Source organism: Astyanax mexicanus, chromosome 2 (assembly GCF_023375975.1).
Source record: "Astyanax mexicanus isolate ESR-SI-001 chromosome 2, AstMex3_surface, whole genome shotgun sequence".
NCBI lineage: Eukaryota > Metazoa > Chordata > Actinopteri > Characiformes > Acestrorhamphidae > Astyanax > Astyanax mexicanus.
Window position 1 is genome coordinate 34513883 of NC_064409.1, and position 21865 is coordinate 34535747.

The window sequence follows — 21865 nt, forward strand, 5'->3', positions numbered from 1 at the left end:
AAAAACAACTGCGAAAAATACAGTGCTATTCTTTAGAGCAGCGCTAAGTGAAGAAACAAAAAACTTTTATTTGGTGAACGTAACCAAAACAAAGCTCTAAAACAGGTCATTTGCAAAGCCCTAGTACTGTTACATAACAGACCTGGTTCATTAAAATGTATATGTATATCAAACGCAATAGCGAAAGCTGTGACAACTTATGCTGCAACACAGCTTAAATACAGTTAAATACAGCAGCCAGTTCAACAGAATACGGTGGTGATTACTTCTGTAGCACTGTTAAGCTTGTTAATGGTGTAAAAATAGCCATTTATTTGCATGAGCAATGCAATGATCTTATAAATAGCAATGTTGGGAACCTGTTGGGAGCATCGGCTAAAAGCAAAGCGTTCACACTCGTTATGTTTCCAGTTCACACTGGAGTTCTTCTTTGATGCAAAGCTGAGCAAAATCTGTGGAATTCTCTCCTAAACAGGATGAAGCTGAAATCAGTGTGTGTGTGTTTCTATTAATATGCTCTGTAAACTAGCTGAATAGGGCAACACATTCATAGAAACTCCCTCCACGCTCTCTGCTCCAGCGGGAATCAATTTGCGCAGGGAATCGCTCACATCACGGATTCCGACTGAACTGACAGCTCCACACGCCGAGCGAGTCGAGTGAATCAGCGAGTCGGTTTGAATTGACGGCTTCACGCGCAGATCAAGTCGCCGGCGTCCTGCACCCAGTGAAACGGAGTCACTCGAAGAGGATGTAGGTCGTCTTGAACCGCAACGTTTTTTTTTTTTTTTTTTGCGTGTGATTTTGAACCTGCTGGAACTTTGTGTAGAACAGTACTCAACACCATTGTGTTGCCACTACTACAGCATTGTTCCCAGTCGTAGGAGAGGTGGGGAAGAGTGGTGGGGAGTGAGGTTTGGATAGAGGGTAACAGAGGTCGTGTTCTCTGTTCTTTTTAACGTGGTTATGTGTTTGTGTTGACTGAAAAGGTTGTGCACTCTGTCCTGCAGTGAGTCTAATTTTGATGAGTTGAATAGAAGAGGTCATTCTGTCATCCAGTCATTCTCTCTGTCTGTCTGAATGTCTTCCTCTAAGCCTGTCTGTCTGTCTGTCTGTTTCTCTGTGCCTCTATCGCTGTTTGACTCTCTGTTCAGACACACTGGGTCTCTGTCTAGCCTGAAGGAGACACACAGTTACATAAATTTGCACTCAGTCTCTCAGGCTTCAGCAAGTCTCTTTTTATCTTTTCCTTACAGTCTTTCTGTCTTTCTCCCAGCATTCAGCTCTCGTTTCTTCTTATTTCCCCCCTATTCTCTCTCTGCCTCTATCTGTCTCTCACACACACTCCTTTCTCTTCTCATCTCTCTCTTTATGCATTTCTCCCTCTCTTTTTTCTCCTCCTCACCACCACGCCAGTCCGTATGAACTGCGTCAGTCACGTGCGGAAAGGCAGATAAAAACGCACATGCCTCTTAGTGGTTGGTGCGGACAGCAGTGAGCTGTGGAAAAACCGCAGCATTTGATCTGAGAAGAGAAGGCGGCTTTACTTACACTGATAAGTGCTTCTGTGTCCATGGCAACCTGTCAGTGAGGAAGGAATGCTAGCATTAATTAAACTTGATTAATTGCATTTTAATTCTACATGTACAGATGTACTGTTAACTTAAGGGTTGTTTGTTGGGGCAGGAAGGGTGGTGGTTAGTAGAGTAGAGTTTGCTGCATTGCCTAAATACTATAGGTGTGCTATTTGAATATTGTGAATTTGGGCTGAATAATATTGGTGGCAAAATCCTCATACTGCAATATAAAGAATAAATGATATTGGAATATAAAATGGAAATCGAATATGAGAACAGTACAAATGTTCTTTTTGTTTCAAGCAGCAAAAAAGCTCTAACATGATAAACATCCAGATTCGCCAACAGGTTTGCATTTTGCGTAACAGGTACGAATTTTGACCTCCTAGTATGTTTGTACAATTCCATGTTCTAAAGTCCGCATAAGGTTTGATCTCGCATTTAAGCAGTTTTAATCAAGTTGTCACCAGGTTTGTCCCTGAAGTTTATTCGGCCACTGAACTACAGAGATCTGCCCGTAAAGCAGAGTGTTTTCGGCCAATCAGAGAGCTCTATTTTCACCCTAAGCTTCACACCTCACATCACTCTCACCTAGCTTTAAGCTTCAATTAGAGACCATACTAATGATTGGAATGATGAGTTTATCTGTGTGGTTGTGTTCGTGACTGCTCATGCAATCCAGCAAGCTACATATGGAGCCATCCACTACTTTCATCCACGCTTCATTTTCCTCCAAATTATCCATACACAGTTACTGTGCTAAAGGCACAATCTTTCTGTCTCTCTCTCTCTCACTCTGTCTCACACACTCACAAGTACGCACACAAACACAGCTGATAGCATATTTCCTCTTCACTAGAAAGAATATGCTACACCCACACTGTAATTTATTTTTCTATATTACAGCTCTCAGTTAAACTCAGTAACCCAGCACATTAAAATATTCTCATTTAAAAAAAACATCACAACTGCCTTGAGATATTATAATACAGAAAAAAAAACACAAGTCTGCCAGGTGTAAACTACACTACACTGTTATTACTGCCCCCCTTCCAAACATACAGGAAAGTGCCGGCATAAAAAAAAACTGATTTTAGTAATGATTAATTACAGTACGGTGCCAAATAATACAATTATTGTTTAAGTGATTGACATCATTCCTATAAATATAATTTGCCAATTTAGTTTTACCAATCGAATGCTGTTTTTTTTTTTTTTTTTTTTTTTTTTTTTTTAATTGAAATACCTATTATTAAAAGCTTATTAAGAATATCTGAGAGTCTACATGGTTTTCACATACACCCACTTTTCTTACGTTTTGGTTTGTTTCAATTAAATAAAATATGCCTTAAATATATTGTTTTCATTAATATATTTAGTAGGCGAAGACTAGTACAATATAAGACTTTTACAAACACATTTTAGAATAATGCTAAACACTGCTATGGTAATGTTGATCAGCACGAGGCGCCTGTAAGCTGATTTATCATAACCAATTCGCTGCATTTTCCTCCGAGTGTGCTGTGATGCTACTCGGCAGCAGTTCAAAAGAAGCAGTGGCTGACCTCACATGTATAAGGCATGTGTAAGTCTTCACCCTCCTGGTGTTGGGGCAATACTAGTGATGGTTCAAATTCTAATGAGTGTGTTGGGTAATTGGCCGTGTAAGTTGGAGAGAAAATATGAAAAAAGTTAGAAATAAATTTATAAAGTGTTTTATGAGGAAACATTTCATCATTAATTCACATTCTGCTATCCAATGGCTTTTCACATATCGCTGTATAAAATCTCATAATCGGAATGATCTAAAGCCATTTTGTATATAAAATGTGAAGCGCTTGCCTCCATTTCTGGCTCTGCTTATTCCTTCGGACTGTTTGGGTACTTAGCATTGTTAGTTCCCTCTTGACGCTCATCCCACCCCTTTGCAATGTTCAGAGCTTTCTCGCTAGCGGTGTGACATCGCTTGTGTTACTCGCGAGCAGCCATGTTCACAGGCAGCAGTGGAGCAGAATGTGTGGGCATTGCATAAGGCCCCCATATGCTGGAGAGCATCCCTCAGGGCAGGGCTCCGTAAAGAAGGAGGAAGGGAATGGTCGAGTGCAGTCACTCTGCCAAGCCATCTCCCCCCAAACAAGCCCCACACCAGCCCAGCACCCAGCGCCCGACGCTCTGCCTCCGCTCTCCCTCCGCTCTCTCTGTTCCCATGGTTACCCCGGCCGGCCATTCCTCACCGAACGATCCCACGCGTTCCGAGCAGCTCGGCCAACGCTGCTCTACGACTTCATGTTTCACCTGCCATTTGTAGCAGAGCTGTGCCAGCTCCTCAGCCTGCTAGCAATGTGTAAAGTCCATTTGTGGATGCAGGTGGCAGAAGCAATCAGGAGTGCGAGCGACTTTGGCAGGCTAAGGAGGGCTGCCGCGGCCAGGCTCCGTAGCAGTGAGGGAGTGGGCGGCGATATTAGCGATGTAAGCTGTGGTGTAGGCAGTGCGGCAGCCACCGTGGCCGAACATCTGTTGCCGATTATATGGGGCTAAGGAGAGGTTCTCTGTGTGTGCTTAAACTCCCAGCTGCTCAATCCCAAACCAGCGTGCACCACCTGTGCTCTTTTAATGCATAATTTATCTACTAAGTAACCACAGTCGCGGCTCAGACCAGGCCGCCGGCGAGCGCTGGATTTAACGGGATTACAGCTGTTTGTAGCACCGCTGGTGTTCCGCTAGCTGCAAGCAGGTCACTGTAAGAGGGTGTATGCCCGTGTGTGTGTGTGTCTTTCTTTGTGGTGGTGAAAATAAGAATATAATCCTGGTACTAATTTCTCTGTGTTTTATGTGAAGTGTTTAATAATATGGTCGTGACATTAATGTGTAGGGGTGTGTTAGCTGATGGTCGTGTTTGATGTGTTCAGCAGCAGTGACTGCTTCATTGTTATGCAGATAGATTAATATGTTTGGTGTAATAGATGGATGGATGGATGATGTTGGAGGGTGGTTGTCCATCGCCATGTGTGATGAAAAAGAATGCAGCAGTTGTTCTACAGGCTATGAATACTCATTAAAGCATTTAAAGCACCAGTGTTTGAATAGTAAAATCCGTAGTTGATTATTCTGTGCATTCTGTGCAGTTGTAAAAGTAAACACCCCTTTTTAGTTTCTTACAGAAGTGTAAATTGTGACCGTTTGGATTGTATTAAGAAGTATGTGTATCATATAACACTTTGCTTTGTCAAAAATGAGGGCCTAAGTCAGGTAGTCAGGCCAGATATTTTCCAAGCCATTGCTTGGCGGGCCACAAAAAAAAAAACAGGTTTTGGAAAATGAAGCAGGTAAACCCAGGAAGAAAGAAAAATTAATAAATAAACACAGCGCTCCTTACGCTGGGGTCAAACCAGAGTCGTTAGGATCGCGGTCCAATATACTACCGCTGTGTCTGCTAGTGGGCTGAGTTACAAATGCGAAAAACGTCTTATGAGAAAGGGAGCCAGAGAACAAGCGGGAAAAACAAGAACAGGCGCAAACTAAAATCACGCCGAGCGCGACAGAGAGACAGGGGTGGCATGTAAACTAAAGTTCGTCAGAGAAGCATTTTTTTTTTTTTTTTTTTCATTATCGTTCATTATAGTTCAAACAACCTCACAGGCCAAATGTTTCACACTTGTGGGCCACATCTGGCCCGCTGTCCGCCTATTACCGACCTATGGCCTAAGTCATGTTTCCAATGCTGTGTTGGGTACATAAAGTTTGACAAAATAAGCCGTTTTTATGAGTTTTCAGTTTTGGATGGGAGTCGTTCAGCACAACAGCACATGTTGCATTACAGTGCTATATAGTCAGTACTTTTTTTCACTTGTAGAGAATGGAGAAGCCCTGATTCAGCACCACAATTCCAGAATGCATCTGCCTGTGTCACGTGCCCAGGCACCTGATACAGTTTCTGCAAACCAAAACAAACTCTTTCAAGCTTCCCCACTACATTTCCCATAGTGCTTCTTCCAGGATCGTGTGTTCGGACCATTTTCACATTTGTTCCCAGAATTCTGCAATTTGTGTGTAGATGCACTGTGGATAATTGGCATATCAATAGTGAATAAACACCTTAGTTGAAACAAATTGTAGCTTTAGCCATTCTAAGTGAATGAATGAATGTATTAAGAAAATTATTCTCTAATTCTCTAATTTGTGCTCTTCAGTTTTTGGTGCTAAAGCTGAGTGAAATTTAAGCTAATGGTGAGTTTTGTTTAGTGATGGATCATTCAGTTTTGCTAACTTTATCAATGCATATGATGTATTGACACAATATAAAAAACATTTTGTTCTGCTAAATTGTCAGCATGTATGGGTGCAACTTATTTACTACACCGTCTGCAAGCATCTGGACGCCCATTACGAGCTTAACGGTTAGTTTTGCATGCGTGGAAGCAGACGGTGCATGCAAGGGCAAGCCCGTCTCATCAATGCCCCCACAGGCTCTAATAGCTTCATCGATATGGACAGATGAATTGAGCGACGAGACAGACTAGGTCACAGAACCTGATTGACCCGCCTCGCTTGCCTTCCACCAGCCCGCCATCAGGACGGCAGGGCCGGACTCCTCCTTAACCTGTGTGTGGATTGTTTTAAGTTGAATGGACTCTTGTTTTAGTGGTCTTGTTATTTTTTAGATCTGTGTGTGTGTGTGTGTGTGTGTGTGTGTGTACTCCACACACAATAATAAACAGTAACCATGTGTGTTTGGGGTGTGGAATGAGCAGAAGGGAAGGCATTGAGGGAGGCAGTTTGAGTGAAGCTACTGAAGTAATGAGGCTTTGTTTCCTAAAGGGGTCTTGGTTAATAATATAATGCATGCTAAATTGATTTACCAAGTGAGCTCATATTCATTACCAGTGCTCTTACAGATCTGGCGAGACTTGGCTACTTGATGAAATCAAAGAGCTCATTAAAGCCAGAGGTTTACTGGGAACTCTGGACGAGGCCAGATCTGTTATTTCATGTTCTTGCCCTCTGGACCTGCAACGTAGAGCCAGCGTTCCAGTGTCTTGGCTGCAGTCAAGCAAGAATGGGTCCCTTAAAGGTGATGCCTGTTCACATATGTTCACACATATGGAACATATGGCTGGGTATTAGTATCTATTCATTCATTTAGGGCTGTTTCAGTTACGTTTACTGCATTTAAAAATATAGTTTTTTTTTAGGTATGTATATGTGATGTGCAGGCCAGAGCTTGTTGCATGAATAAAATAATTGCTGTTCATACAAGATTAAAGGGGATTAAAGATTGAAGCACACATGGGAAAAATAGAGTAATTTTAATGATCCCACCACTAATGAAAGAGTATTTATGCTGATGTCACGTGCAATGTAATTATGAAGAGTTAAATGTCTTTAATTTTCCTGATAAATAAATTATAATTATAAAAACTATAAAAATAATTTTAAAACTAGAATCTAGATGCTTCAATTTTTGCACTATTTTCCTGGTGCCATTCCCTTGTAAAAGAAAAATGTATTAAGTATAGATTTTTAAAAGTATACTTAACATGAAAAAGGTCAAAATTAAATTATGTACTTAAATACATACTAAGTGTTCTATTTTGGAACAACTTATGGCAACTTTAGTATATTTCAGTTGTAATTAAGCTATATTTAAACACAACATAAAAGCATTAAATTGGGCTTTTGAGTGCTATTTTCTTAAATAGATTTAAGTACGTTTTTAAACACCTTTTTAAAACAATTGAAGTATATTGTAAATGTACTACTTTGCGTATTGATGCACATATTGTGTACACCTCAATGCTACTGAAAAAAAACTTTTAGCAGTATTTAATTCCACTATATATTTGTCTATCAACACAACATATAATTCAAAGCATATTGCTTAAAAATACATTTTAGGACATTTGTATTTATGGATTTAATGTATATTTTCATAAAGTATATTAAATTGAAAATGCATTTTTAGTATATATATATTTTTTTACCTAATTTGAACATACTCTTAAGTATACTTCCTTTTCTCAAGGGTTGTTCTTTGCCGTACAAGCAACTTTGGCCAACTGAGGGCCTTCAAACATACATTAGTTGTTTCCTCAAAATTGCAGAGGTGTTGAGTAACAAACAAATCTATACTTTACTAGAGTAATTATTTTTTACATAACTTTTTAATTATACCCCTTGTATTATCACACAGTTATCTGTACTTTCTAATTTTCAAACATGTCATTACTCCTCTTTCGTTTCAGCTAGTTTTCATTTATAACATTTAATATAACATTCTAGTGATTTTTTTTTTTTTGTTGTTGGTTTTTTTTTATATAAGGGAGGAGGGTAGTGCACTATAGCACTCTGTGGCACGGTCTAAGCTTTTGTCCTTAATGGCATTTTTTTTTACCTTTATATGATTTTAACTTTTATACTTTAAGTAGTTCTAAAACCAGTATTTTACACTTTTTTTACTTGAGTAAAAACTTGAGTTAATTCTTAAACTTTTTACTTTTTTTGGGCTATATTAAAAAAATCATTCTGTTTGCAACGGCCCCCTGTATTATAGTTGCTAATAAATGCAGCCCACCCAACGCACCTACAGAACCCATCCACTTCCTGCTGTGTTGTCCTTGGGTGAAGGACTTGTGGATATTGTAGTCCTTTTCACTTTTCACTCATTCTAATGCTTATAATCCTATTATAATTTACTGAGAATCCTTTTGTCAGGTCCAGTTCTGTGTGTGTGCATGTGTGTATGTGGAGGGAGGGAGGGAGGGAGGGAGGGAGGGATGGAGAGAGAAAGAGAGATGGAGTGAGTGAGTTTCTCTGTCTCTCAGCACCCCCACCTCCATTTTGTGCGTGCGTGTGTGTGTGTGTGTGTGTGTGTGTGTGTGTGTGTGTGTGTGTGTGTGTGTTCATTCCTGGTGTTGATGGGGATTGGCTCTAGCTGGGCAGAACACATTCTATTGGAATTGACACGCTGTCACCTTTAATCAGTGCTTGGAATGGGCTGTGTGTGTGAGAGAGAGAGAGAGAGAAAGCGGAAGAGAAAGAAAGAGAGAGAGACAGAGGGAGGGAGGGAGAGAGAGAGGGAGGGGTGGAGATTTTATGAATGTAACTGCGCTGTAGTGCATCTCTCAGAGGAAAAGGCTGACCTCCACTTGAATGCTCAGTACAGCATGGCTGGGCAGAAAGCAGAAAGCTACCATACTCCTCTGAGTCAACCTGTGATGGCACGTGCTCCCGGGGCCCTGTGGTGCAGCTGGAGATGCTGGGTGATGGGTGGGAGGAGATGTTGAAAGCATGTGTTTGTGCGGAGGGCCTAATGGACGGTAATGAGGAGAGCATCCGATGACCTTCGTTTTAAGAAGATGAGGATGATGGCGGCGTCGTTCATTTTTATGATTATTTGGTTTCATTTTGTTTCGTTTTATTTATTTATTTAACAATTGCACATCAGAACATTTGCTGACCTGCTGATGTCTGGAACAGACCCGAGGGTGATTTTTTATTTTTTTTTCTCCCCTCTCATTCGTTCGTGCTGTTTGTGTTCTTTTTGTTCTCTCTCTATCTCTCTCTCTCTTTTCCCCCCACTTTTTCTTTTTCGCTTTGAGTGGTTCAGCAGCAGAAGCAGTAGCAGCAGCAGTCACATACCTGCGCTCAAGTGGAACAAACAAGAATGGTTGGCTGCTCGCGGAAGGTCATTTGCCTAGGGCACAGGATGGCTGTGTGTGTTTGTGTGTGTGTGTGTGTGTTTCCCTTTGTGTGTCTCAGCAAGTCATACAGGAAAAAAAAAAGAGAAAGAAACGAGTGTGCGGTTAGAGGGTCACTTGTCTTTGGCGCTGTGGTGTGGGAGATGCGCAGGTCAGACAGTTTGTATGTGGATGATGTGTTCAGCGACAGTGTCCTTGCCGCGTGTTCCAGCACGTGTCAGGGGTCACTCAGCCGGTGGGGGCATAGCATTCACTGCCGCGTCCAGCTGTGCCTTGGACGACACGGTGACAGTCGCCACGATAATGAGTGGTGACACACTAATCTGGGTGCCTCTGATTGGTCCTGCAGGTTTGATTAAAAGTCAGGCCGTGTCAGTGTGCCAGGGCATGGCATAGAGAGAGAGAGAGAGAGAGAAAGAGAGAGAGAGTGGGCGAGATGAATGACCCGCTGTAGAGGACACTGGCAGGGAGAGAAGGAAATGGGAGGAGGAGAAAGAGAAAAAAAAAAGGGAAAAGTTTTGCGAAGCGTGGCATATTTAGATCTTCATTAACTCAGCCCTCTTCTCTCCGGAATGATTCCTCTTTATGCGTCTTTATTTATTTCAGGCCTCGGGGGGAATAATTGAATGTAATTGGGTAGTTTGACCCTGTCTTTTGTCATTTGGTGGCTACAGCTGCAAGGCTCAGTGCACGTGTCACTGCTTGGGTTTGTAATAAAGGCTTTTTACCAGCTCCTCTGCTCTCGCTAGCAGCCTCTCGCATGAGCGGTGAAATCAGCCAGTAAATGTCGGCTCCTCGCACCTCCTGGCCCAAATTGCACCTCGTGGAACTTGGAGAGCTTGGCATATAAAGCCCTTGGTCCTAATTAACTCGTGTCTGCGCCGTGCCAAAAAAACAAAAAAAACGAGAAAAAAAAGAGAGAGAACTTTGGATATTAGCTAATAATTACACACCAACTAGAATAGAACTCAGGTCTGCTCCTTATCTTTACCTTTAACTTAAAAACCTCACAGTTTGCACTCGACAAATAAAGCCAACAACCTGCCCTGCTTGACTTAACCCTAAGGAAGACATTACATAATGCTGTGTTCTGAAAAGGTGCAACTTTAGTGGTGGTCTCTTGTTTGCAGTCCAGTTTTTTTTTTATATTTATTTCAATGTTTTGAGAATGCATCTGCAGTGGAACAGTTATAATATTTTTTTTTTATTATTATTGTTATAATACTAAAGCAGTTTTATGCCACTCAAATGATTGAGTAATACTGTAGCATATGCAATGATCCTTCCAAACTAAAGGAACCATTAATATTATTGATGAAAAAAGAGATAAACAAGGTATCATAGCAAAGATGTACAAAGACGTTACCAATTAGAATATAATGACAACAGGGAAATCAAATGAAAATGGGACTTAGAGGCAACTATTAATATTACCAAGGATGACAAATGGGAGGACACATTTAAAGCAGGACATTAACAAATAAAATGTCCGATGTGGAGGGAATTTGATTGGGAAATAAGAATGAGATATTTAACACATTTTCTAATACATCAAAATACAGCAATACATCTGAGGTATGTTGGAGAAATTGTGGAGGGGTGTGGGATTTTACACACACATTTTGTTCAGATAGCTCAAAAATCGTTATTTTTTAAAGTGTTCTAGAAGAGATTAGTAAGATCCTAGATATTAAAGTTAGATCCAGGCATTTTTGTTCTAGGTAATAAGAATCAAAACAGATCCAAAATAAAAAAAAACACATTTCATTAAACATTACTTTTAGAGCAGTGAACTTTCAATTACTGTATTTTTTCACTGTATAAGGCGCACCAGATAAAAAAGGCACATTTTGCAACACTAGTAAGGAACAGGGGTGTCGCCATGTTTTCCTTCTAATTTAGCAGGTCTTGCCGCAGGGTGGTGACCTAGTTAAGTAAAGCTAAGCTAAGTAAACAAAACTAATTCTTAAAAAAAAAAAAATCTTTTAAAGCAAACAAGCATTAAATGTTAATCTACACAATCTACACTATTTCACTCCTGAAAACTGTTTATTTGGGTGAGTAAAGCACTTCCCTTTATTTACAGTAAGCTTAAATTTCCACTAAGGCTGGGTGCAGCAGCATTAGAATCAGCGGCTACCAGCGGGTAGATCTCGTAAATGCCGCCCGACAACACTACAGTGAGTGTTCCAGTAAGCCAGGGCCATATTAGCTACAGTTCGTCCCACGTAGTTTGTTTGAACACTGTAAACACACAGGCTGCAGTCCAATAATGTTTGCCTCTGAACGGCGACAGAGCTAGCACTTAGTGTGGTTAGCAGCTAATGCTAATACTGCTCCAGCCTCTTTGCTGGAGAAACTTCACTGAAACTCCTTTATAATGCTGCACTTCAGTGGCGTGTCTTTACTGCTCCTACCAACCTGACTGGTTAAATTCATACACTAAATGCACCGGATTAAAAGGCACACGGACAATTTTTGGGAAAAGTAAAGGATTTTAAGTGTGCCTAATAGTCCAAAAAAACTGTTAAGTTTATATTCAGACACTGGAATTGGATTTCTTTTTCTTTGTTTTTAACAATCCATATATAAATGTATTCACATGAATGGACACAAGTTATGACCTTGTAGTGTATTAAAAGGTAATGATGCCAAGTATTGTTACTGGCCTGATCAGTACACTACTATCCAAGTACTATCCCATTATGTGTATGATTAATTATGCTTTCATTAGTCGGCCAGTGTCCTTTAAACTCTGACTATCCATGACATGCTCATAAAATCATGGTGCAACCGTCATGTATCATGATGTCAAAATTGATCCCAGTGCAATATAGTATTGTCACTTTTCTCACATCTAGGGCTGCGTTTATTAAACACTTATGTAACCAACCAATCCCAGTTTATCATCTTGGAGAGGTTGAAGTAGATGGGCTGCAGGACTTGAATAAATTACGTTTTGGTATATTAGAGTGATGTGTCATTTTGTTATGTCTGATCCAGCTCCTTTGTAGGCTTGTGCTGAAGCTTAGTAGCTCATAGCAGGAAGCATTGATGCGATCTTGCCTTATTATATTAGACGCCAATAATGTTGTCAGCCTAGAATTACCAGTGATGAAGGCATCCTCAGTATTAACCATCTCTGATTATCTCCACTATTCACTGTCACTTAGTCATGAATGACATGCGCATCCCATAGAAACAAAGCTCCAACAAGGCACAGTGTGTAAGGACTTATCTTTTGACTGGAATCTTATTAAGCAGCATTTAGTGAACTCAACAGTTCTCGACATGTCTTATAATAGTGTAGTGTCACTTTTTTTTAAGTTAATTAATTCAGTCGTTCATTTATTTATTATTTTTTGTTGGGTAGTTAGGAGTGTGTATTGTCTTAAGGTTAAGGTTTATTGTTTTAAAGGTGGTGTTCCTCTAAAATCCACTTTTTCTTAGTGAAATACTATAGGTCTCTGAGTTGTATATGAGGCTGCACATGAAACTCTTCCTTAGCCTACATTTTCTGCAGTAGCTATTAAAAGAAAAACGAATTAAATGTTTAGAAAAACGAGTGGATCAGGATAAGAGTCCCTGTCTGTGAATTAGTATTCATGGCCTCGCCCACCTTGCCTCGTGACCGCCCACTGGCAGAGCTGAAACCAGACAGCAACAGTCTCCTCAGATAAAAGCTAACAGTGCTAGGAATAGCATGGCAGTTTGTTCCTGTGTTATGTGTGCAAATATCACATCAGTGTTGTATAATTTGCCCAGTCATTCAGAGCTAAGAAAACAAATGGTTAGAATTTGTCTCATCAAACACCACCAGCGAAGTACGAAGCTCAACCAACAAAACCTTGGGGTTTACTTTTTAAACCTGAACTACCCACCTCTGTGAGTTTACATAGGATCTTCGGTGGAGTTTTTGTTTACAGAGACTTTCAGACTAGGTCAGTGGCTAAAAACTGCACTTAGCAGGCCGTTGCACATGTTGTAAAGTAACATATGACACTGCAAAGACTGTTATTAGTGTAAAAATGAGTATTTTAAAACGTTTCTAACTATTTTCTGTCTCGCTACCTCTCAGCGCTGTTGGCCAATCAGAGGCCATATGTTTGCATGTTTGAATATTCATGAGCAAGAGCCAAAATCCCATCATTTCTCTCCGCCACACACTCCTCCACCGGACTAAAGCAGCATTATACTGGATCACCAGAGCACCCCCCCCCCCCCCCCCCCACCCCCAAACACACACACAAAAACCAACTCATATGGAATTCATTCATTCTAGAGACCACAATTTTTTTTTTTACAATGATTGAAAAAAAAAAAACAATGGAATGACACCTTTAATAATATTAGGGTTCAATCTGTATCCCATAACTACATTGAATGTGAATGATTTTCTCCCAGAGTCGCTTATCCGTTTGCATGGACAGTTCTGGCTAGACACTGCTGGTCACGGTCATTACCACCCACTGCACTGTCCGGCTGTGGGTAGTAATGCCTTCTGTGATGCTTTCCCAGTAGCCAAGTGGCTCCCAAATGTCTGCACTGCAACTTCTAAAATGCAGTGTCTCATCCATCTGGTGCTTTTATATCTACTGATATGCAGTCCTCTATAGACTTTTTTTTTGCTGTTTCTTCAGCTGTTCATAGCGTAGTCTTGGCTTGTTGAAATAATAGTTGTTCATTTGAAATGATGCACTTGGTGATTTTATATTGAAATGTGTGTTTTGATCATCTTGCAGCTCTGGGCCAATTATGAGGAGAAGCCAACAGAAGAGGTGGCCCAGGTATCAGAAGAGAAGGAGCGCGTGGCCAACTACAGGGCTGTGTACGTCACCGAGATCACAGACGGACTGCACTTCTACACACAGGATGTGGAAACAGGTGAGTAACCCCCAGTTTCCAGGTTTAATGAGCCTATACAGTCACCTCAGCTGTGATACAGTGAAATCTTTTGATGTGACTGTAAGCTAGAGTTGGGTGGCATTGTCTTTTTTTCTCCGCCAAATTGTCTCAAAATACAAAATATTTCTTGCGTTATACAGTATTACCAGGGGGCAGTGAGTAGTGCAGCTGCAGATGGTACTATGTAAATGTGTTTTTTGTACCATCTTATCCTTCCCTTTTAGGGAAAAAAAGAAAATAGGCATTGCTCATAGGGTCCCACGCTGCACACTGTTAAATTAACCCTCTGTGGCATGAATTGTATTTTATTTGAAGGGAAAAAAAAGCACTGCTTAAATAGAGGCCTGACTGCATAATGTTTTACACAGGCAACAAATGAAAAATGCTGTTTTAATAAGTATTATGCTGACTAATTGTTTCAGCCCTATAGTATACAAAAATATCATTATACCACCCAGTCCTACTATAAGTCAGCCTGTACAGGAGTGCGCACCTACTTCCATCAGACTTTTAACAAGTCCACATATATGAATAGAATATAAATGAAGTGACGAGGTGGGTTACAGGCACGTACAGAGAGCTGCAGATGTTATGGCTGGTGTCGATGTCATAACTGCTGAGGCTTGTGTGGAGCTTCTCATGCATAGTCAGGTTTGGAAACATTGCGGTGGATGAGAGCCACAGGCGCTCTACGCAGTTATGTCCTACATATGATAGGAGATGGTCAGCAAACATCGGAATGCCTTGAGGGACTGACCTGCTCTAGGAACAGGCCAGTGACCTGTAGTGAATCAGCAGCTCTGTATTTTACACTCACATGCACATTTACTTCCACACACATGCACACATACCCACATCCCTTACCTCCCTCACCTCCCTCTTACAAACCAGACCAGCGTATGCGTTTAGCATAATAATAAGGGGTCCTGGCTTTTGTTCTGGGAGCGAACTACTTTGGCGAGGCCTTAAAATTGACTTCCGTCGTCTCCTAATGTGTCTTAATGCAATAATTAATTAATGTGCATGAATTTAAAACGAATCTGTGACTCGCGTCCCCAGGAGCGTGACAATCCTATCACGTTCAGTTCAGCGTTTAGCAGCGGCTAACCCCCATGTAGCGGAGCTGCAGGTGCGGAAAGCACTGGAAGAGAGATGAGAAGAATGAGAGTCTGTTCCTCCTCCACTTTCTCACTCTTCCCCTCTCCGCATGCTAGATATGACCTTCTGCCCTTCTGGCTGCTCTTGAGTTCTGCCCTCAGAGCATGTGATGCAAGATAACTGTGCCGTGTTTGGTAAACATCACTGTTACCAGCTGCCAGCTTCTCTCGTACACACGCGCACACACACACAGGCGCTTCAGCGCAACTCACTGCAGTGGGTTAATTAATGCAGATTAGCTGCAAAATGGGGGCAACTGAGAAAATCAGGTAATTTTTTCCTTAGTCAAGTGCAGTCTTATTTAACAAACAGCACCCATTGCACTTTGTCACTTTTTTATATTAGTCTATTTTGTCTACCCAATTTTACAACAGTGTCCAGAGTAGGGCTGCACGATGTTGGATTAATTTACATTGCAAATGTTCTTTTTATAATTATATATATCGCAATATTAAACAATGCAGCTGTCTCATGTCTGGACCGATCAAGAGCTGAGTCAGCGCCGAGCACTCAAAACATGAGAAAACCAGCAAAACAACAGTAATCTGCCCTTTAATCAGGCATTTAAATGTTTTTTTTAAAGGTAAATAAGAGCATTTTTCTGGACTGAGGTGCACAGCTTTCGGCATGTTCATTTACAAGCACATGCCCAACCATGTGAATGGAGGCCATGCTGTTACCTTGTGTTCAGAGGTCTAAGTCTAAGTATTTGGTAAAAGCAGACAGCATTGTGCTCGGAGAAAACTATTAACAGAGTCTAATCTCAGCTGTGAAGCATGGTGTGTAGGTTGTAGTAACGCATTTGCTCTTTGTTTTATTCTATAAACTATGGACAACATTTCTTCTAAATTCCAAATAAAAATAGTAATTTTAAACATTTATTTGCAGAAAATGAGAAATGGCTGAAATAACAAGTTCAGAAATTAATATTTGATGGAATAGCCCTGGTTTTTAACCACAGTTTTCATGCATCTTGGCTTGTTCTCCTCCACCAGTCTTACACACTACTTTTGTATAACTTTATGCCACTCCTGGTGCAAAAATGTCAGCAGTTCAGCTTGGTTTAATGGCTTGTGATCATCCATCTTCCTCTTGATTATATTCCAGAGGTTTTCAATTTGGTAAAATCAAAGAAATTCTTTTTCCAGAGCTGTATTGGATATGGAAAAGCAGTATCGAGCCACCCCTACAGAAATACAATGCGATTACCAGAGTCTCTTATTCTGGATGTTCTTGCTCCTCAAATCAGATTTCAGAGTGTCTTTTGAGTCAATCACAGCATGACAGACAATGACATCAGGTTCAGTGTGATGGATGAAGCCTCACCTTTGGGTGCACAGTAAAGCAGATCAACTACAGCTGCAGTGTTTTTCAGCCTCCTTCATTGTTTAATGTATCTGTTGATACATACAAGTAAACCACTACTTCATACAGCAACTGTTTGGAGGGTGAGATAACGCACCTTCATATCCCATGCTTCCTCAGACCATCTTAGCTATGAGTTACTGACATCTACGTTGTTACCACAGCAACCCATGCAGACATGTCTGTGGTGTCTGGACATGCAAATCAGATCTGATCACTTACAAATAACAGCGCCGACAGTCGTGTCGACAGATGTGATTTGAGAGACAAATCTGATTTGCCTGTAGTCTGAACACAGCCTTAAAGCAATTGAAGAAATTCAATATTTAGTACAATCAAGTCAGAGTATTGACCTTGAGCCCATTGAAATTCTGCAGCATGATCTGAGAGAAATGTTCCCTTGAGTAAAGGGTGAAAATCCATCCAAACTGCTACACAGAACAGAGAAACAAGGTAGCAAAGTTGAGATTGTGGTCAGTGAAGCTTCTAGTTGTTTAAACATAAGGTTTCATATGTTTCTGTTTGTATCATCTCACTAACGGTGACATTTCACCGCTTGGCCCTACCCATCTATTTTGCATGTGCACGCCTGGGGGTTGGGTGTCCTAATTTTTTGTTAGGATTAAGGGGTAGGGGGAAATGTTAGGGGTACATGTTTCTTAAAACGGAGAGGGCTGAAAGAATCACTGTCGACCAAGGAAAGCCACAATTTTTTGTATTTTCCTTGTTAAAGGTTATAAGAACTACTCGCTGTATTATCATAGTTTAATGTGTAGTTTCATACGTTAACCTTGTCTTTACACGTTAACCTCTTAAACTCCTTGGAACCACTGAGTTCCTGGCTTATACTAACTCTTAGAACTTCTCACTAATACCTTTTGAACAGTTTAGCCAGTTTAGATTGTTTGCATGTAGTTGCCATCCATCCATCCCGCCCCGCCCCGCCCGCCCCCTTTCATTTTGAGCCCGAGCCTGATTTAAACCTGACATTTTTTAGGAAGTAGAGTTTTAAAACTAAGCTTTTTAAAAACGTGTTAGCGAAATCTGTTCAGCATGATGTTAATAAACATTGCAACAATGAAGAAGCATAGACCTGTTATTTATGAATAATGTTTATTAAGAACAGCTGCACAGCGCTCTAAGTCAAATGCGGACAAGTGGGGGAGCTCACGTGTGCGCCCCAGAGCTACGTGATTGTAACATTCTAGCTTGTGCAACTTATTTTAAACAGTTATTACAACTTATTTTTTTTATGCTGTGTTTCTTCCTCTGTGTGTGTATAAGTGTGAAGCATGACTTTAACCGAACAACTGACAACTGAATCACCAAGTGTTTCAGTTTTGTTCAGTTTTTAATTGGCCAGTGTTTTTCTGAGAGGGAGAGGAGAGGGAGACAGCAGTATGGCAGAGGGGAGGATGAAGAGCGCAACAGGACGAGAGGTGACGGGAAGGGGTAATTTTGGTCATATTTAAGTCCTGCTGAAAAGAGCAAGCATGTTTTTTTTTAACGAGCAAATTTCTCAAAATCTCCATTGCTAGCTCATGCGTCCTGTCTCTCTCTCTCGTTCTCTCTCTCATCCTTTTGCGCTCTGCGCTCCACGCCTCTGCATCAAGGAGTCCTTCATCCTTGAAGACTACTTCAAAGCCCGGCTCGATAAATTGCTACAAGCCGGGCAATTTCATTACCGGTTTGTCACTTCGTCTTTACAAAGGCAGAGATATTCTAATGGGCCAGGCTCTGATTTCAGAAGCACTTGGAAAAAAATGGGTGAATTATTGCAAACAATCTAGACATGCTAAATGCAGCCATAACAACCAAATGCCATGTGTTTCCGTTCTGTCATCTGTCAGAGATTTTGCAATAAGAAGACGGATTTCCATCATGTGTGCGTTGTACATATTTGTATTTATTTATTTGTTACTGCATAAAATGCTTGCGGTGTAGCTTAAGGACTCTACTATAAGCCTTACCTCAATGCCAGTGTAAGCACTGTGCTGATATTTGCTTTTTGTGAAAGTAGAACATCCCAACTGGTGGGTGTTTCTCATTACGAATTTAGTGGTATTACCTCAAATGAACGCCTACTACCTGCAATTTCAAGCTCCTTTCCTGCCCTGTTCCAAATACAGGATGCTTCCTTCAGGGGTTATGGTTAGTGCAGAGTACTTATCAGAGTAGAAAAAAGCTTTTTGTGGATCTAAAGCAAGTATCTCCTTTCTCATCAGCAATGATCATCTGCTGATGCACAGTGGGCTGAATTCCTACTCTGCTGCAGGCAGTTCATCACATCTTTGCCTATCTGTATTTTGTAGATTACAGTATAGACATGAGGTAGGCTGTATTTCTCACCCAGAAAGTTTTTAAAAAAACAAAGTCCCAGAGCAAAGTTCATTTTTTAATTTTATTATTATTTTTTTTTATTTTACATTTTTTATTTTTATACATTTTTATGAAGAAATGAAAAATCCTTCAGCAGTTGCATGAGGTTGTTTCTGTTGATGTCACAAACTCTTTATAGACTGTCCCTGATCAATGTGTCTGATCAAAAGGCTACTGAGACAGATTGTTCTGACACATCCTACCACAAATTAATTTGCTCTACAGCTGTAGTATTCGCACTAGTAGTGTGAAAACTCTCGTTTTCCAGTCAATTTGAATGCACAGTGCAGAGTAGGTGTTTTTCCCCTGATCTCTTCAGTGTACCTGTGAAGTACTTTGTTTTTGATGCGTGAAGTACTTTAAGGATGCTCAGAGACAAACGGTTTATCTTGTGAAGAAAAAGCACATTGACCTCAAAACCGCATGTAATCTACTTTTTTAGTCACAATTGGAAAATGTTTCTTTGATGTGTCTTTTGATAAATAATAAACCGCTTCCGAATGTGGCGTACTTGGCAGAGTTCTCATTTTGAAAGTAAGAGCAGTTGGCTTACATGCAGTGACGAGTGTCTCTCGTGAATGAACGTTGCTTCATTGTTTTCATTGGGAAATGCCAGAGCGAATACATGAAGTCAAGCAAAGTGAACATAGCATCGGCGGATTGTTCACAAAGCCTGACTCTCTTGGTTCTTATCAGAGCTGCGAGGCATGCGTTTACTCTGGGACTCTGCTATGGGAAGCTGCTATCATCTTATCACATAATATCACTTAATGGTCTCTAAACACTAGCAAAACATCCCCCCTTTCCCTCCCTGCCGCCAATATAGTGCTTTGCTCAGATCTCAGGGGGTTAGGCACCTCAGCTCAGCACTATCTCACAATCTCACTTTCTGTATTTCTCTTTTCTCTGTGTTTTTTAATTAGTTCTATTTAATTACTCAATGTGAAATCTGCTCGGTGGATGCAGTTCTGGGGGGAATTTTACTCATTGGGCGAAAGAAAAGCTGTTCATAGGCCAGGCCTCTCCAGCTGAGCTAATATGCAAGGTAATGAACACCTTTAGCTACCTTGGCTGTTTTTCTTCGTCAGGGGGGTCTGCTCTATCAGGCGCTGGCTGTCTTTACCTATTGGCCTCCAGATGTTAAAGAAGAAGTGTGGGATGTGAATGTCACCTTGTGCAGATATGGCTCTTGAGGGTAATTACAGGTCATTACCTTGTTTTTTGTTTTGTTTTTTTGCACCTCATTTAGTGGCAATAACTCTGTGTTCTGTCCCCTACCTTTAAAATGGAATAACAACCCTCAGTTTTCCTTCTGGTTTTATTCAGAGTGCATTCCCTTTCAGTAGTGATGTTTATTAACCAAGAACCATTCCATACACTGATCAAGATTTTGATTTACAAATTTGAGCTTCAGATAACCCACACAGATTAACCCATAAGAGCCCAGACCCAGACTGTTTACACACACGGCATGAAACAAAACGACAGCTGATAAGTCAAAGTAAATTCTCGCATTAGTTTTGGACTGGAGTTATATTGCAAGGAAGGTAAAATTTTAGTTAAGAGTCTGTTCCCCCATCATACCTATTCATTGCTGGTCAATTTGCTATGCTGCTCAGTCGAATTATCATGACTGAATTTCAATATGGCGGTGGCCATAGAACTACCTCAAGATTCTGTGTATATAAACAGTGTTTTTAATAAACTATGTGTGCACTTCCCAAGTTCTGCGTGCCTCGTTTTTAATGTTAGGACCCTCAGAATTCTACCAATGAAGTATGGAGCTACTTTGAGCTTCTTAATGGTGTAAAAATTGCGATTTTTTTTTGCATAGGCAATGATATGCCCCCATCACTAGCATTGTAAGTCATGTTGGGAACATCAGCTTAAAGTGCTGTATGCAATTCACACCAGATTTCTCCAGTGTTAACACACTGAGAATTGCTCTTTGTTACTCTAGAGAATTGACCAAGATCATAATTGATCAAGTAAGTAAGTAAGGATTTTTGTTCCTAGTTGATGAGGTGTAGAGATGTTTAAGCACTGTACTGAACAGCCATGACGACTAGCTTTTTTAAGCATTTCAGTGAGCCAGTAAAATGAGTTTTATTGAGACTTATTACATAAATACTGATTCATTAAGAGTCTTAATGCTTTCCAGCATGGACAATAAAGCAAGTCTCATACATACATCACATTTACCTTAATTTCATCCTACCTTCACTTCCCATTTCTTTTTTTTAATCTCACTACCTCTTATCATCTCATCTCTTCTTTTTACTGTTCTCGTCTGTTATCTTTTCTAATCTTCCCTATTGTCAATACCTCTACTTCTCTTCTCTTTTCTTTCTTAATCTATTTTTGCATAATCTCACTTCTCTTCTCTTTTCTCATCTCTATTTATATTCTTGTTACCTCTCTACTCTACTTTTGTGTAATCACAGTATTTCTTTTCTCATCTCTACTTTTGCATAATCTCATTACTTTTCTTTTCTCTAATTTTGTCTAGTCTCATTACCTCTTCTCTTCTCTTTACTTTCATTTACTGCTCTAGTATAATAATGTATCTCAATTTATAGGCGAGAATATTTTTCATTTATTGTCTCCTTTTCAGTCAAGTAATATTATAGATATTTTAGCAGTTTTGCAGCCCTGATCTAAAACCTCTCGTTCAGAGCCGATTCTGCAGCGATCGGTCGCTCCAGTCTGCCTGCAAGCTTTGGCTGTGGCGCCATCACCGAACTCCACCGCTCCGTGGCCGCTGAGATCTGGAGCTGGCACGGC

The 21865-nt window shown here is 40.5% G+C and overlaps 1 protein-coding gene across 1 annotated transcript in view; it reads left to right on the forward strand.

Annotated features, from left to right (window-relative positions):
• snd1 (staphylococcal nuclease and tudor domain containing 1) overlaps positions 1-21865 on the forward strand; it is a 276271-nt gene that overhangs the window by 198454 nt on the left and 55952 nt on the right. Inside the window, exon 18 of the mRNA XM_022671391.2 lies at positions 14017-14158. Within this exon, the coding sequence (XP_022527112.1) occupies positions 14017-14158 (142 nt within the window). The remainder of the gene's footprint in view (positions 1-14016; positions 14159-21865) is intronic.